This window comes from Coregonus lavaretus (assembly GCF_964263955.1).
Source record: "Coregonus lavaretus genome assembly, chromosome: 18".
NCBI lineage: Eukaryota > Metazoa > Chordata > Actinopteri > Salmoniformes > Salmonidae > Coregonus > Coregonus lavaretus.
The window spans coordinates 37,793,578-37,811,274 of record NC_140005.1 but is presented as its reverse complement, the minus strand read 5'-3'; the positions used below and the strand labels follow the sequence as shown (position 1 = coordinate 37,811,274).

General features: G+C 41.4%; 2 protein-coding genes across 2 annotated transcripts in view; both read left to right on the top strand.

The window, feature by feature from the left end:
- The window catches only part of LOC311145520 (gamma-aminobutyric acid receptor subunit rho-2-like), a gene marked incomplete at both ends in the record, with an annotated part of 43,711 nt that extends 35,742 nt beyond the window's left edge, over positions 1-7,969 (top strand). The window contains 7 exons of the mRNA XM_084181778.1: positions 2,665-2,732; positions 3,574-3,797; positions 4,866-4,948; positions 5,215-5,355; positions 5,750-5,902; positions 7,091-7,311; positions 7,619-7,969. Coding sequence (XP_084037904.1) covers positions 2,665-2,732; positions 3,574-3,797; positions 4,866-4,948; positions 5,215-5,355; positions 5,750-5,902; positions 7,091-7,311; positions 7,619-7,969 — 1,241 coding nt within the window. The remainder of the gene's footprint in view (positions 1-2,664; positions 2,733-3,573; positions 3,798-4,865; positions 4,949-5,214; positions 5,356-5,749; positions 5,903-7,090; positions 7,312-7,618) is intronic.
- Positions 7,970-10,089: 2,120 nt separating this feature from the next.
- Positions 10,090-17,697, top strand: part of LOC311145644 (nesprin-3-like) — a gene marked incomplete at its 3' end in the record, with an annotated part of 39,251 nt that continues 31,643 nt past the window's right edge. Inside the window, exons 1-2 of the mRNA XM_084181911.1 lie at positions 10,090-10,188; positions 15,388-15,543. Of these exons, the coding sequence (XP_084038037.1) occupies positions 15,400-15,543 (144 nt within the window). The 5' untranslated portion in view covers positions 10,090-10,188; positions 15,388-15,399. The remainder of the gene's footprint in view (positions 10,189-15,387; positions 15,544-17,697) is intronic.

Here is a 17,697-nt window from a genome sequence, read left to right as displayed (position 1 = left end):
ATGAGACCAAAATCAAACTCTTTGGCATCAACTCAACTCGCCGTGTTTGGAGGAGGAGGAATGCTGCCAATGACCCCAAGAACACCATCCCCACCGTCAAACATGGAGGTGGAAACATTATGCTTTGGAGGTGTTTTTCTGCTAAGGGGACAGGACAACTTCACCGCATCAAAGGGACGATGGACGGGGCCATGTACCGTCAAATCTTGGGTGAGAACCTCCTTCCCTCAGCCAGGGCATTGAAAATGGGTCGTGGATGGATATTCCAGCATGACAATGACCCAAAACACACGGCCAAGGCAACAAAGGAGTGGCTCAAGAAGAAGCACATTAAGGTCCTGGAGTGGCCTAGCCAGTCTCCAGACCTTAATCCCATAGAAAATCTATGGAGGGAGCTGAAGGTTCGAGTTGCCAAACGTCAGCCTCGAAACCTTAATGACTTGGAGAAGATCTGCAAAGAGGAGTGGGACAAAATCCCTCCTGGGATGTGTGCAAAACTGGTGGCCAACTACAACAAACGTCTGACCTCTGTGATTGCCAACAAGGGTTTTGCCACCAAGTACTAAGTCATGTTTTGCAGAGGGGTCAAATACTTATTTCCCTCATTAAAATGCAAATCAATTTATAATATTTTTGACATGCGTTTTTCTGGATTTTGTTGTTGTTATTCTGTCTCTCACTGTTCAAATAATCCTACCATCAAAATTATAGACTGATCATGTCTTTGTCAGTGGACAAACGTACAAAATCAGCAGGGGATCAAATACTTTTTTCCCTCACTGTATAGCCTCGCTACAGTTATTTTACTGCTGCTCTTTATTATTTGTTATTTCTTTTCATTTTACATTTTTTACTCATCAATTTTTTACTTAACACTTATTTTTCTTAAAACTGCATTGTTGGTTAAGGGCTTGTAAGTTAGCATTTCACTGTAAGGTCTACACATGTTGTATTCGGTTGTGTGTGACAAAAGTAAAGTGTGGTGTACCACAGGGCAGCTCTCTAGGCCCTCTACGCTTTTCTATTTTTACCAATGACCTGCTACTGGCATTAAACAAAGCATGTGTGTCCATGTATGCTGTATGCTGATGATTCAACCATATACGCATCAGCAACCACAGCTAATGAAGTCACTGAAACCGTTAACAAAGAGTTGCAGTCTGTTTTGGAATGGGTGGCCACTAATAAACTGGTCCTGAACATCTCTAAAACTAAGAGCATTGTATTTGGTACACATCATTTCCTAAGTTCTAGACCTCAGCTGAATCTGGTAAAGAATGGTGTGGTTGTTGAACAAGTTGAGGAGACTAAATTACTTGGAGTTACCTTAGATTGTAAACTATCATGGTCAAAACATATAGATTCAATGGTTGTAAAGATGGGGAGAGGTCTGTCCGTAATAGAGATGCTCTGCTTTTTTGACACCACACTCCAAAAAGCAAGTTCTGCAGGCTCTAGTTTTGTCTAATCTTGATTATTGTCCAGTCGTGTGGTCCAGTGCTGCAAGGAAAGACCTAGTTAAGCTGCAGCTGGCCCAAAACAGAGCGGAGTCTTGCTCTTCATTGTAATCAGAGGGCTGATATAAATACTATGCATGCCAGTCTCTCTTGGCTAAGAGTTGAGGAGAGACTGACTGCATCACTTCTTCTTTTTATAAGAAACATTAAAATCCCAAATTGTTTGCATAGTAAACTTACACACAGCTCTGACACACACACACTTACCCCACCAGACATGCCACCAGGGGTCTTTTCACAGTCCACAAATCCAGAACAAATTCAAGAAAGCGTATAGAGCCATTATTGCATGGAACTCCGCTCCATCTCATATTGCTCAAATAAACAGCAAACCTGGTTTCAAAAAACAGATAAAGCAACACCTCACGGCACAACGCCTCTCCCCTATTTGACCTAGATAGTTTTTGTGTATGTATTGATATGTAGGCTACGTGTGCCTTTTAAAAAAATGTATGTAGTTTTGTCCTTGAGCTGTTCTTGTCTATTAATGTTCTGTATTATGTCATGTTTCATGTTTTGTGTGGACCCCAGGAAGAGTAGCTGCTGCTTTTGCAACAGCTAATGGGGATCCTAATAAAGTACCAATACCAAAATACCACTGCTGGGCCCTGACGACGGAACAGAGGTACTGCAAGGTCATTACATGAAAGACAGAGTATATACAGTCAGAGGTTTTTCGGAGTGCAGTTGTGTAATTTGGCTTGATCCTTTCACTTCTGCCTTCAGCCAGCGGAATTGGTTCTAAATCCCTTCGTTTCCGCTCCCATTTAAGTCTACAGTACTAGACTGAGTCAGGTAATGATGAGTGAGTCATCACCGTGCAACGATTTTGCTTTCAAGTTCAAAGCTGATCGTTCCCCTAATTGCCTGTAGGAGAATCCAGGTCAATCACTGTACCCAGGTATCACAATCTATGAGCCACCTGACATGGCATACTGTAGTTTGTCGGAAGAAAAAGAGGGTGATATGCACATCTTAAATTTAAGAATAGCGGTGCTGGACTAAGAAATAATACTGAGATAAAGGATTGAGAGGCCTGCACAACGAATATTGCTTCTCCCCAGTACTTTATTTCTGCACCCAATTATACAACATTTTTAACTTCACACATGTTTTTCTATGTGGTTTCTTTCTTTTTGTTTTCCAGGCCCGGCTATTCCAGTCGGAGTGGACGTACAAGTAGAAAGCTTGGACAGTATCTCAGAAGTAGACATGGTAGGTTTAGGTTAACCCATTTTTGTACTACCAAGTTATGACACAAAAACTTCCAACTGCGCGTTGTTGAAATAAACTTATAGTAAAATACCCACATCATTAACACTTATGTCATTGGTTCCTGGATCCATATGGACACGTTTTGTTGGTATTTTTTGGCTAGCTAAATCCCTTATCTAACAGACTGTAACATTTGGATAGTCTTTGTTTACCATGCAGATGGTCATCATAATGATGGGTACTCCCAACTGTTGCTAGTCATTACAAATTGTGAGAGGGAGAGGGGTGAAATAGGGAGTGAGAGAGGGATGATATCTACTTTAGGGGTTTAGTGAGGAGTCGGAGTAGGCGGAGGGGGATGAGGAGGAAGCGGAGAAGGAGGGGGTTAAGGCTGAGGAGGAAGAGGTTTGAGTCTCTTTGTGGTGGAGCTCAACCCAAGAGGCATGAGAGGTTGCAGAGAAATCAAAGAGACTGCTCTGACCATTGACTTTCAGGCTACACTTAATTTCAGCCCCAACAGAATTTCAACCCAAAGTGCTGTAAGTACTGACAGCTGGGTGAATGATTTCTATTTACATGTATAAACTGTAGCACTTTTCTCAAAGTCAAAGCTCTACATTGGTTTGTGTAATTTACTCACTGGGATAACTCAACCCCTTATGACCTCAATAGCATAGTTATGTATGATATATGACTAAGATGATTCACTGGGAATAGTTTTGCACAATCACTGGGCTCTTTCATTTTGCATCATAAAGTTTCTACATTTTAGACCATTATATTGGTCCACGCACCCTGGGTACTGGGCAATGCATAACTTTCCCCTTCTCTGTTCCAATAGGACTTCACCATGACCCTGTACCTGAGACACTATTGGAAGGACGAACGCCTGACCTTCACCAGCTCCACCAATAAGAGCATGACATTCGACGGGCGTCTGGTGAAGAAGATCTGGGTTCCAGATGTGTTTTTTGTGCACTCCAAGAGATCCTTCATCCACGACACCACCACAGACAACATCATGCTCAGGGTCTTTCCCGACGGACACGTCCTCTACAGCCTGAGGTGGGTCTGGGATGCTATGGGGATTAGGGTTGCAAAATTCCAGTCACTTTTCCAAAATACCCATGTTTTCCAGAAATCCTGTTTGGAAGATTTCCGGAATCAGAAGGGAATAAGCAGGAAATCCAGAATCCTGGAATCCTGGAATTTCTGGAAAACCTGGGCATTTTTGTAAAGTTAGCAGAATTTCGCAACCTTATGGTATGGGTCATTCTTTGCAATGCAGGGTTGGGGTTAATTCAGTTTTAAATTCATTTTGAATTGACTGTGCTAGCGCTGGGATGGAGCAAAAGCCTTCACACACTGTGGCCTTCCATTGCCACGATTCGCCTCCCCTGCTACAAAGTGATCGACTCCTAAAATTCTCAATACTGGGATTATGTGCTTAGCTGTTGACATGTTTGGAATATTAATAGTATCCTAACTTTTAATACTAAAAATAACATGGTTCTGTGCAGGATGTAGGATGACATCTAGACAAGAAGATTCATTTGCATTTTGCCTCTGTTGTTTGTTAAAATTAGAAATGTGCTTCTGGCTGATGATGTTTTTAAAAATCTGTTTTTGAAAACTAGGCCAAAATGTGAAGGTACTACTAAGTTGTTATTTATGCCAGATAGATTGTTCTATTATGCTTCCCAAAGTCATTCACCAGACATTGGATGCACAAATTGTGTTCTAATGGGTTGAGAACAAGCTTATTGTTATTCATGAAAGTGGCCCTGTTTTTTCAGATCGTCTACTACATACAGTTATAGTCAGTGTTGAATTGGTTGTATGAAATAGTAAAGGCAACAGAAAGGACCCACTTTATTTGGTGTTGTAAACAGGTGATTCAGTGTATATGTACAGTGTATGTAGTGAGTCCACACTCCAAAAATGAGATTTTCAAAGTTATGTCATTCTATTTATTTATTCCAGAAGGCAAAAAGAGCAAATACCATACAACTTTGAAAATAGCATACATTGCGGAACCTCTACAATGAATCTTATGTGTTGCAAACAGGCTCATGGGGGAATCTTAGTTTAGTTGATGTCACATCATGGATCTGTATTGTCCTTACTGTACAGGGTGACAGTGACAGCAGCCTGTAACATGGACTTCAGCCGCTTCCCTCTGGACACCCAGACCTGCTCACTGGAGCTGGAGAGCTGTGAGTAACTGTCATCAACTACTATTAACTACTATTAAGGCTGAAACAGTCATACCTCTCACTATTTTTTATAAAGGGAGGAATCCTAACTAAGATACACACAGAAATCTCCATTTGACATCAATAGATTATGTACTCAAATGTCTACGATATCTCTGGTTAGGATTTTTCCCTCTGGGCACAAAATGTTGTCTTTTTGATTACAGTAAATACACAAACAGAACAATATTATGGAGAAAATATCTAATGTTGGTTGTGCTCCCCAGATGCCTATACGGATGAGGATCTGATGCTGTACTGGAAGAGTGGGGATGAGTCCTTGAGTACGGACGACCGTATCTCCCTGTCTCAGTTCCTCATCCAGAAGTTCCACACCACCTCTCACCTGGCGTTCTATAGCAGCACAGGTACAGTAAAGTACATTACAGTGCAGTGCAGTACATTACAGTGCAGTACAGTACAGTACAGTACAGTTAAGACAGCATTATCAATGTTATGGATAAATAGGGTAATTTTGGTTGAGCTAAAGGTATTGACTAAGATTAGTGATCACGATCAGTGGTCAATGAGGTATTGGCACAGGAAACAACCACACTACATGACATGATTTCAGTTAAAAACTCCAATACACAGTGAGTTTTTCCCAGCTAGATGAATTAGATTAGAGTAAAATAAAACGTGACATCATCACAGTCATTTAAGTCATCATCACAATAACCACATGGAGGGAATCATAAGCATTGATATTCCCATGATATTATTGACCGATACTTTCCTTTTGTTTTGTGTCTTCCTGTACAGGCTGGTACAATCGTCTGTACATCAACTTCACCCTGCGGAGACACATCTTCTTCTTCCTGCTCCAGACCTACTTCCCTGCCACCCTCATGGTCATGCTGTCCTGGGTGTCCTTCTGGATAGACCACAGGGCCGTCCCAGCCCGCGTCTCGCTGGGTACGATTATGGTGGTGTAATAGCTACCAATAGCTCAGAAGTCTTACAGTTTATGTCTTCTCTAGTGCTGCTTATTCTCCTCATTGCCACATTTCAGGCTTTTGGTGGTATTGTGTAAGTATCACAATGGTTTTCAGCATCGAGCTTCAAACATTAAAGCCGTCTTTGTCAGACCTGATGAAGATATATTGGTGTTGTACGATTACAAGAAAGAATACATATTCAAAAATACTCTGAAACTTATAGAAATGTCTGAACTCTATTCTGGTAGCCCCCATTCCATATTTACATTTACATTTTCGTCATTTAGCAGACGCTCTTATCCAGAGCAACTTACAAATTGGTGCATTCACCTTATGATAGCCAGTGGGACAACCACTTTACAATTATTTTTTCTTTTTTTCTTCTTTGGGGTGGGGTATGGGGGGGGGTAGAAGGATTACTTTATCCTATCCCAGGTATTCCTTAAAGAGGTGGGGTTTCAAGTGTCTCCGGAAGGTGGTGACGGATCGTGTCACCGCCTTGATGTTAGCGGAGAACGACAGGGTGTTGTCCAGGGTCACGCCAAGGCTCTTTGCACTCTGGGAGGAGGACACAACGGAGTTGTCAACCGTGATGGCGAGATCATGGAACGGGTAGTCCTTCACCGGGAGGAAGAGCAGCTCCGTCTTGCCGAGGTTCAGCTTAAGGTGGTGATCCGTCATCCACACTGATATGTCTGCCAGACATGCAGAGATGCGATTTGCCACCTGGTTATCAGAAGGGGGAAAGGAGAAGATTAATTGTGTGTCGTCTGCGTAGCAATGATAGGAGAGGCCATGTGAGGATATAACAGAGCCAAGTGACTTGGTGTATAGCGAGAATAGGAGAGGGCCTAGAACTGAGCCCTGGGGGACACCAGTGGTGAGAGCACGTGGTGCGGAGACAGATTCTCGCCACGCCACCTGGTAGGAGCGACCTGTCAGGTAGGATGCAATCCAAGAGTGAGCCGCGCCGGAGATGCCCAACTCGGAGAGGGTGGAGAGGAGGATCTGATGGTTCACAGTATCAAAGGCAGCAGATAGGTCTAGAAGGACGTGAGCAGAGGAGAGAGAGTTAGCTTTAGCAGTGCGGAGATATATATATATATATATATTTTTAAACCAACAGACTTGAACTTTTTTTATTTTCTTCTCCTTTCCCCTGCAGGTATCACCACAGTGCTCACCATGTCCACCATCATCACTGGAGTGAACGCCTCCATGCCCAGAGTGTCCTACATCAAGGCTGTGGACATCTACCTGTGGGTCAGCTTCGTGTTTGTCTTCCTGTCCGTGCTGGAGTACGCTGCCGTCAACTACCTGTCCACTGTGCAGGACCGCAGGGAACGCAAGATGAGAGACGAGATAAGGGAGAGGGCCAGGTCACAGGTAATGAGATGCTACCACAGTAGTGTGTATCTAAGACAATTTTCTAAGAGTAACTGAATATCTCTTGTGAATACAGTTTGCTCTTAATTTCATGCACTTTGGTTGACTGCGAGACACTGCTGACACATTAGAATTCCTCTTCTTTTCTTAGGGCCTAACCTAACACATGCTAACACATTAATGTTTGGTCAAATGTCTCATTGACATGCATGATTAAAAAATTACAGTCATGAATCTCAAGTTAGTTTAGATAAATTTTTCCTGTCATAAGCTCTATCTTTCCCTCACCTTCTCTCCTGCCCTGCAGTCGCTGCCCTGCACCTGTGGCATGTCCCAGACGAGGACCATGATATTAGACGGGACCTACAGCGAGGCGGACACCAACAGCCTGGCCGGCTACACCTCAGGAACTATGGTGCCCGAGGAGGACGTGGAGATGCCCCGTGAGGTGATGACCGAGAAGCAGCCTCCTGGGGAGCACATGGTGGTCCACCTGTCTGTCAGTAGCGAGTCCACAACCACCAAGAAGAAAGGTATCCGGGCCCTCAAAATTATCCAGAATACACACGCCATCGACAAGTACTCCAGGATGTTATTCCCTGGCTCCTATATCCTATTCAACTTCATCTACTGGTGTTCATACTGTATAGGAGCGTAGGGTCTACTGTATAGGTGCAGTATGGGCCCTGGTCAAAAGTGATGCACTATGTAGTGAATAGGGTTCCATTTGGGTCACAGACTATGTTCATCATACAACTGTGTTTAACACACTCGTCAAGGACAAGAGAAAGGCTAAGAGAGACTGTAACTGGGGTTTACATGGACATTTGATACTAATGGCCAATATTTGGATGGACTACTGACTGGTCTCACTGGGGTATTGGCCCATATGAGACTGATATATATGGGTTTATGTTTATTATGTATATTAAGGTAAGTGTAACTCACTCGCGAATGACGAGGGAGATTGTGAAAGTCTGAGAGACAGAGACTGAGTTCTATGTGGATATTTGGCACTGATGGACAAAGAGAAAAGCACCAGAGAGAGACAGAGACGTTCTTCATCATCCAACTGTAGCTTGTGAATTTCTCTCAATCGAGTCCACAGGGTAATTGATTGTTCTGCAAGTACGTATCAGCTGTTGTTTAAAAACTATTTTGTCCAAATAACTATTATTTCAACAAGTCTTTTGTACTCTGGGCTTGGCATTTGGCAACAGAGGTGTGTCTACAATGTTGTTAGCTTTTCATTCAGGTCTATTTGACATTCAGGTCTAAGTACCAGTTCAGTCTGTTGAAACCGTGTTTAACAGAGTGGTGTTTGATGGTTACGTCCAAAATGGCACCCTATTCTCTTTATAGTGGACTACTCTGGGCAAATGTAGTGCACTATATAGGAAATAGGGTGCCATTTGGGATGCACACAATGCTCTGAATTAGAGCATCTGCTACATACGTATGTGAAATGTTATGATGTAATTGATGTAATATACTACAGTATATATAATGGTTTGTGGTTCAAGTGAGGTCTCTCTCAGTGGTTCTAAAACAGCTGTGAAGTCATTAAAGCACAACAACAATAACAACAACGTAGAGCCTTTCAAGCTGTGAACAACAGTTACTGGCACATTTGTAGCCTACTGTATAAAGTAAAGGAACTGAGGAATCGTGTATAGATATGTATTTTCCTTTTTCTGATACCTCTCATATGGTCACATTGTATGGTTACATGCCATTGTAAAAAAAGAATGTAGGTCTACAATGTAAAGATATAAATCTAAAAGCAAATACACTGTAGCACTTAATAAAGGTTAATGGAATTAATTACATGTTTAAAAACATCTAAGGTGTCCCATGCCATCATACCTTAACAAGCTACAGCCACGACAGGCAACACATGGCTTGGCTTGAGATATTGATCTTAAATGTACAGTATAGATGATTTTTGCCTAAAACTAAATATACTTTTATTTTGACCACTTGAGGCTTTAATAGTCAGGTGAGAAGCTGGAACCATAAAATTAGATGAATGATTCTATTCTCTCATTCTAATTCTATGGCTGGAACAGCTTTTAGTAAACACTTTTTTATGTCAATGTGTGAGCAGAAATTAGCTTTAAATAAATGCAGCTGTAGGCTATTTCTTCACTAGACAACAGTTCACATTAGTTTTGTGAAACCATAATACTACTTTAGCCATTCCATTTTGAATAGCGAGTCAGTAGGGGAAACTATTTTCCTTTATCCCCATGTTGATATTGTTCATTATGAAAATAAAATAATGTATTTATTGTATAATTTGGTGGTATTAAAATATTATTTATTAAATGTGTTTTATATGTTGCTGTTCGCATTTATGTTGTTTGTTGCAAGCATTACAACTGTTCAAAGACTATTAAACTCCCCCCTCCCCTGGCTCCTGTATCCTATTCAATTTCATTTACTGGTGTTCCTTCTGTATTGGAGCAGTATGGGTATGGGCCCTGGTGAATAGGGTGCCATTTGGGACGCAACCTATGTCCATCATACGAGTGTGTTTAACACATTCGTCAAGGACAAGACGGACTGCAATTGGGGTCCCCTTCACACACACTTGCTCTGTCAATCAGACAGTCCAGTAGCCCACAGTAACTGTCTAGCTCTTTCGGGCGCGCCTTTCAGTTTGAATTGTTGACGTAGTACAATCACACCCCACGATTATCAGTTGCTCTGCGGATTTGCTGCTCTCGTCTGGCTAAATCTGGTAAAGCTAGCCTATGCAGCTATAGCAGAGGCCTCTCCTACACTTCCTGCGTTATGCTACAAGTTTACAGTGCATATAAGGTCATTTGTGGACAGGAACGCTAGTTGTTACTTTCACCAGATGCACAGGAATCGGTAAGTCATTTCATATCGACTATTATTTCGGTTATCGTTAGGGCTGTTCGTGATATGGATATTTGTACGGTAAATAGCATGATGACAAACGTATTATGACTCCATCGTCACAATATCACTTTGTCAGACTTCAGTAGCCTCACATTATATATATACATTTCCATTTGTAGGCCTATATCCCAATATGCTTTAAATCGAAGTCTCTATTATAATATAGGTTTGAAAACGTCCCGAAATAGCTTGCCGTTTCAGTCGTTAGGCTAGTTCCATAAAAGTTATTTGGATACACGCAAATTATCAAGTAAAGTGGTTATCCCACTGGCTATAAGGTGAATGCACCAATTTGTAAGTCGCTCTGGATAAGAGCGTCTGCTAAATAATGTAAATGTAATGTAAATGTTTCAGTCAATACACACACGAATAACGCCACCTGGGACTGATGCAATGTAGCGAGAGTGTGAAATGAATCGATCATGTTGGGAGTCTATTTACGACGCGCGAGCTGTCAAACAACAGATGGCGGGGCGGAGCGTAGCCTACCCGTAAACTCTCAAAGTACATTTAAGTTTGTCTATTAGACTATTATTGGCTTTGAAACGTAAGTATAGTTAACTTTCTCCATTAATATAACGTGTACATTTTTACTATATTATGGTGTTTGTTCTTTCTATTGTTCTGTTATTCTATATTGTGGATCGGTAGAGAACATACAAGTTCCACAGTTGAGGATAACTTCCCTAAAAGGGGGATGGGGAGTTTTGACGTGGCGGGAAAAATGAGTCACTCAGGAAAATGGGTTTGGCTTAATTTTCTGACCTGTAAATAAAATAAGAGCTGTGGTGCCCATGTGTCTTCAAACCACCCCTTCTTTCCTTCCTAACATTGTATTATCATGACTAGGCATACAATGCACTCTATTCTATTCAAGGATTTAACTTCCCTTGAGAGAGGAGCCTAGTAGAAACATCGATTTTAGCCTTGTAGAAAAATAGATTTTAGCCTAGTAGAAACAGATTTTAGCATAGTAGAAACAAAGATTTCGGTGTTGTTTAAAGGCCAGTGGCGATTTTAGCATGTAAATCTTGGTGGGGCAAAAAAATAAATAATAATGAGGGTTGCATGCCAGCAAAACCACTACACAACACAAAACAAGACATTAATTGCGCTATAATGGTGCCCACAAACTGTTAGGGCCTAAAGCTGTCCCAACAGCAGAGTCCCAACACCTTACCACTGGTACACCTGGCTATCAGCATAGCCTTGTCTGGCAGCGAAACAGTTAATTTAGTCTCATTTATTGCCTTTAAAAAAAACATAGCTGATATGGCTGAATTGCTTTAAAAAATGTGGTTTCTACTGACAATTGAGATGTACAAACTATAGCATAAGGGGAGGACATGCGAATAAGAGGCAATCCGTAATTTCGATTAAGACATTAATGAGCGAGCTAGGACGGATGTAGTCAATGTAACTATTTGTTCAGCACTTTTGAAATGTACATCGACAGAATTCAGAACATGGGCCGTTCTTACAGTATTCTCCCTGTACACCAAGTCAGAACCGTAGGATAAATAAATGGGGGCATATACAGTGCTATGAAAAAGTATTTGCCCCCTTTCTAATTTTCTCTACTTTTGCATATTTGTGATACTGAATGTTATCAGATCTTCAACCAAAACCTAATATTAGATAAAGGGAACATAAGTGGACAAATAACACAACAATTACATATTTATTTCATAAACAAAGTTATGCAACACCCAATTCCCCTGTGTGAAAAAGTAATTGCCCCCTTACATTCAATAACTGGTTGTGCCACCTTTAGCTGCAATGACTCCAGCCAAATGCTTCCTGTAGTTGTTAATCAGTCTCTCACGCCGCTGTGGAGGAATTTTGGCCCACTCTTCCATGCAGAACTGCTTTAACTCAGTGACATGTGGGTTTTCAAGCAGGTTTTAAACTGCTCGTTTCAAGTCCTGCCACAACATCTCAATTGGGATTAGGTCTGGACTTTGACTAGGCCATTCCAAAACTTTCAATTTGTTGCTTTTTAGCAATTTTCGTGTAGACTTGATTGTGTGTTTTGGATCATTGTCTTGCTGCATGACCCAGCTGAGCTTCAGCTTCAGCTCACAGGCGGATGGTCTGACATTCTCCTGTAGAATTCTCTGATGCAGAATTCATGGTTCCTTCTATTAAGGCAAGTCGTCCAGGTCCTGAGGCAGCAAAGCATCCCCAAACCATCACACCACCACCACCATGCTTGACCTTTGGTATGATGTTCTTACTGTGGAATGCAGTGTTTGGTTTTCGCCAGGCATAATGGGACCCATCTCGTCCAAAAAGTTTACTCAAGTTTGTCAAAAAGCACCTGGATGATCATCAAGACTCTTGGAAGAACGTTCTATGAACAGATGATTCAAAAGTATAACTTTTTGGATGACATGGCCAGTCCCAATTGAGATGTTGTGGCAGGACTTGAAACGAGCAGTTCATGCTTGAAAACCCACACGTCACTGAGTTAAAGCAGTTCTGCATGGAAGAGTGGGCCAAAATTCCTCCACAGCGACGTGAGAGACTGATCAACAACTACAGGAAGCATTTGGTTGGAGTCATTGCAGCTAAAGGTGGCACAACCAGTTATTGAGTGTAAGGGGGCAATTACTTTTTCACACAGGGGAATTGGGTGTTGCATCACTTTGTTTATGAAATAAATATGTAATTGTTGTGTTATTTGTTCACTTATGTTCCCTTTATCTAATATTAGGTTTTGGTTGAAGATCTGATAACATTCAGTATCACAAATATGCAAAAGTAGAGAAAATTAGAAAGGGGGCAAATACTTTTTCATAGCACTGTAAGCAGACAATGAAAGCTCTTACAATAATAATAAATAATAATATGCCATTTAGCAGACGCTTTTATCCAAAGCGACTTACAGTCATGCGTGCATACATTTTTGTGTATGGGTGGTCCCGGGGATCGAACCCACTACCTTGGCGTTTCAAGCGCCGTGCTCTACCAGCTGAGCTACAGAGGACCACACAATATTTGATGATTACATTTCTCTAAAACAGGTTATAGGCTACATGTGCACAACCAAGTCAGAACAGTAGGTGAAATTAACAGGGGAAAATAGAAGAAATAATTAGGGTGAGGCACATGGGCTACTACCAGCTTACTACACAACATAGTATTACTTTCTTAGCTTATTTTTTTTGTTTTTTGTTTTTTTTACAGTACACATATCTCCCTGGCATTTTACATAATTTATGCAGCAGCATACAATACATTTTTGGACTCACCTTGTTGTGCTGTGCTCACTTGAACAGGAAGGTGGCGCGGCGGTCCTTCGTGGGCAAATGTTGTCATTAAACTTTGTCATCAAAGTCTGGCATTCTCTGGCTTTATGGTATTTTCAAGAAAACTGGGAACTCAGAAAAAAACAAGGTCGAATCATGATGATGTCAGTGATCTTCAGGTTGTAGCTCTAGAAAGAGGCCTGAGTTCCCGACTTACAATTCCGAGTTGGATGACCGTTGAAAATGTATTTCCCAGTCGGAGCTCGTTTTTCCCCCCCGAGTTCCCAGTTGTCTTGAACTCACTGAAATCAGATTTCCCAGTTCGAGTTAACAGTTGTTTTGAGCGTGGCAGAAATCATGCTAGATTGACAGCATGGCCAATGTTGAATGTTTATCATTATAAGGTTGGAAAAGAGACCCATGGGACCACACACCCACTCCACTGAATAGCAGGCTAGTGATTTGCAATGCTTGCAGTTAATGTAGCCACTGATTCATTCCAAACCACTCATTGTTGAATTTGCAATTTCCAACTTGTTGTGTAATGTTTATGTCCAATGGCCGATGAGCACCGATATGTTTTATCTGTAATTTCTCTTCATTATTTCTCTTCATATGACAAGAATTAAAAAGGATTTGCCAGTAGATTGTCAACTTTGATTCATGATAATGACTGCAGCTAAGATTTTGAAAGTATGATGTTGACATGATCAGTCCAACAAAGCTACTGTGGATATAACGTGATTTGACGCCATTTTGTCTGTGGCCAATGACCTTGAGCCTTCTTGGATGGGCACTTCTAATGTAACTCTATGGCAGCACCCAAGGGGCTTGAATTTTCAAGCTCTACCCTTAGATTTGGCGGTGAAGTAGTGTTCCCATGAGTGACAGAACACTGAGCCAATCACGGCGCAACTAGAGAACATTACCAACCCCTACGCTCCGTATTTTCCGCTGGCTGCCCCACCACCACAGAAAGCACTGAGCTTGGCTGAAACACCTGCATTTTGGAGCTGCCTTACTCAAGAAAGCAAAAAAGAGACCATGTTTGTATACAACTTTATAAGGCAATGATTTTTATTTATTTTTTACATTGTTTGCAAACTGATGTGACACGTATTAATATCAAAATAACATGCAAAACAGGCATTATTATTATAATTGTATTTCTTTTGCTAAAAATGTGTGGCTCAAAACATGTGGAGCTCTGCCCCACCTGCCCTGAATGACGGGTCGCCACTGTTAAAAGCACAACATTTTTCAATCAGACAGACATCACATGGACAAGGTCTGCAGCGAGACTTTGAGTTAAGCCATCATGTCAAATACACCTTATTACACTACCAGTATCATTGTTGGGTGTCGTAGATGTTATGTTCACACACATAGTAGATATGCTATATTGTCTGGTGAGCGCAATAACGTAACACCCTCTCCTTCAAAGCAGGAGTCAACAGTGCAGCACTGACTGAAGTATGATGATTACATCAGTTCAATGATTTATTTTGTGGTGGTGTCTCCTTGATCAGATGTGTTGTGATAGATCCTCCCTAGTAAAGTATAGCCATATCTTCTCTAAAGAAACCGTTACATCCTGAATACGCAGCTGTGAGTTGGTTGCAACACAAGAGAAAAACAACATGGAGCAGTATAATTTCTCTTCTGTGTTGTGGCCAACATAGTAGTCATGACGGCAAGCATAGATTAATTGATGAATTGTGGGTAAATTGTGAAATAATGAGTAGTTATTTATGATGCAAGGTGAATTGTAGATCAGTCAGTCTGCCGTTGCCTGCTATTTTGGCTGCCATGTCCAGTCCATCACCTGACAAATCTTCAGTTACCAATGCACTATATACAGACCAAACCTCTCTCTCCTCTCTGTGTTTTGCCTCAGTCTGGCTCCCACATGACTCAGCAGGAGCAGCAGGAGTTTACGGAGAGCCTGGAGGCAGCTCTGTCCTGGATGCAGGCCGTCCAGGAGAGGCTCCGGGTCAATGACAACACCCAGGGCCCCCGGGCCGCCCTGCAGGCAAGGCTCAGAGAGACAGAGGTGAGACCCAACCCTAACCACTGACACGGAACCCCAACCAGGGATGGTAATAAATTACTACAAAATACCCTAAAGACCAATGTATCAAAATATAATATAAGATACTTTTGTATTGTATTTAATTAAAATGTATGTATTTTAAAATACTAAAATACATTTGCAAGTAGTGGGCGTACAGCAACAACATTCTCAGTAACGGTTAGAGAAACTTTTTTGAATGCACTGGATAAGAGTGTCTGCTAAATGACCAAAATGTATATGTACAGTACCAGTCAAAAGTTTGGACACACCTACTCATTCAAGGGTTTTTCTTTATTTTTACTATTTTCTACATTGTAGAATAGTAGTGAAGACATCAACACTATGAAATAACATATATGGAATCATGTAGTAACCAAAAAAGTGTTAAACAAATCTAAATATATTTTATATTTGAGATTCTTCAAAGTAGCCACCCTTTGCCTTGATGACAGCTTTGCACACTCTTGGCATTCTCTCTCAGGTAGTCACCTGGAATGCTTTTCCAACAGTCTTGAAGGAGTTCCCACATATGCTGAGCACTTGTTGGCTGTTTTTCCTTCACTCTGCGGTCCAAATCATCCCAAACCATCTCAATTGGGTTGAGGTCGGGTGATTGTGGAGGCCAGGTCATCTGATGTAGCATTCCGTCACTCTCCTTCTTGGTCAAATAGCCCTTACACAGCCTGGAGGTGTGTTGAGTCATTGTCCTGTTGAAAAACAAATGATAGTCCCACTAAGCGCAAACCAGATGGGATGGCGTATCGCTGAAGAATGCTGTGGTAGCCATGCTGTTTAAGTGTGCCTTGAATTCTAAATAAATCACAGACAGTGTCACCATCAAAGCACCATCACACCTCCTCCATGCTTCACGGTGGGAACCACACATGCGGAGATCATCCATTCACCTACACTGCGTCTCACAAAGACACAGCGGTTGGAACCAAACATTTCCAATTTGGACTCATCCGACCAAAGGACAGCATTTATTTGGCCAGCAATCTGAGGTGCAGTTAATTGCGGATTTCTGAGGCTGGTAACTCTAATGAACTTATAACTCTGCAGCAGAGGTAACTCTGGGTCTTCCTTTCCTGTGGCGGTCCTCATGAGAGCCAGTTTCATCATAGCGCTTGATTGTTTGTGACTGCACTTGAAGAAACTTTCAAAGTTCTTGAAATGTTCCGGATTTACATTCATGTCTTAAAGTAATGATGGACTGTCGTTTCTCTTTGCTTATTTTAGCTGTTCTTGCCATAATATGGACGTGGTCTTTTACCAAATTGGGCTATCTTCTGTATACCAACCCTACCTTGTCACAACACAACTGATTGGCTCAAACGCATTAAGAAGGAAAGAAATTCCACAAATTAACTTTTAAGAAGGCACACCTGTTAATTGAAATGCATTCCAGGTGACTACCTCATGAAGCTGGTTGAGAGAATGCCAAGAGTGTGCAAAGCTGTCATCAAGGCAAAGGGTGGCTACTTTGAAGAATCTCAAATATAAAATATATTTTGATTTAACACTTCTTTGGTTATTACGTGATTCCATATGTGTTATTTCATAGTTTTGATTTCTTCACTATTATTTTACAATGTAGAAAATAGTAAAAATAAAGAAAAACCCTTGAATGAGTAGGTGTGTCCAAACTTTTGACTGGTACTGTATATTTGAAAATGAACAACTGCAAAGCACACTGGGTATTGTCATTGGCCTTGTTTCGGGGCGGAGCTCATTAGAGTAATACTCAGCATGCTTTGCAATTGTTCATTTTTACATATACAGTACATTTTACATTTAGTTACAGTGCATTAGGGAAAATATTCAGACCCCGACCTTTTTCCACATTTTGTTACGTTACAGCCTTATTCTAGAATTGATTATTTTTGAAAAATCAATCTACCCACAATAGTCCTAATGACAAAGCGAAAACAGGTTTAGATTTTAAAAGAACAGAGTCTTCTTGGGTATGACGCTACAAGCTTGGCACACCTGTATTTGAGGAGTTTCTTCCGTTCTTCTCTGCAGATCCTCTCAAGCTCTGTCAGGTTGGATGGGGAGTGTCGCTGCACAGCTATTTTCAGGTCTCTCCAGAGATGTTTGATCGGGTTCAAGTCTGGGATCTGGCTGGGCCAC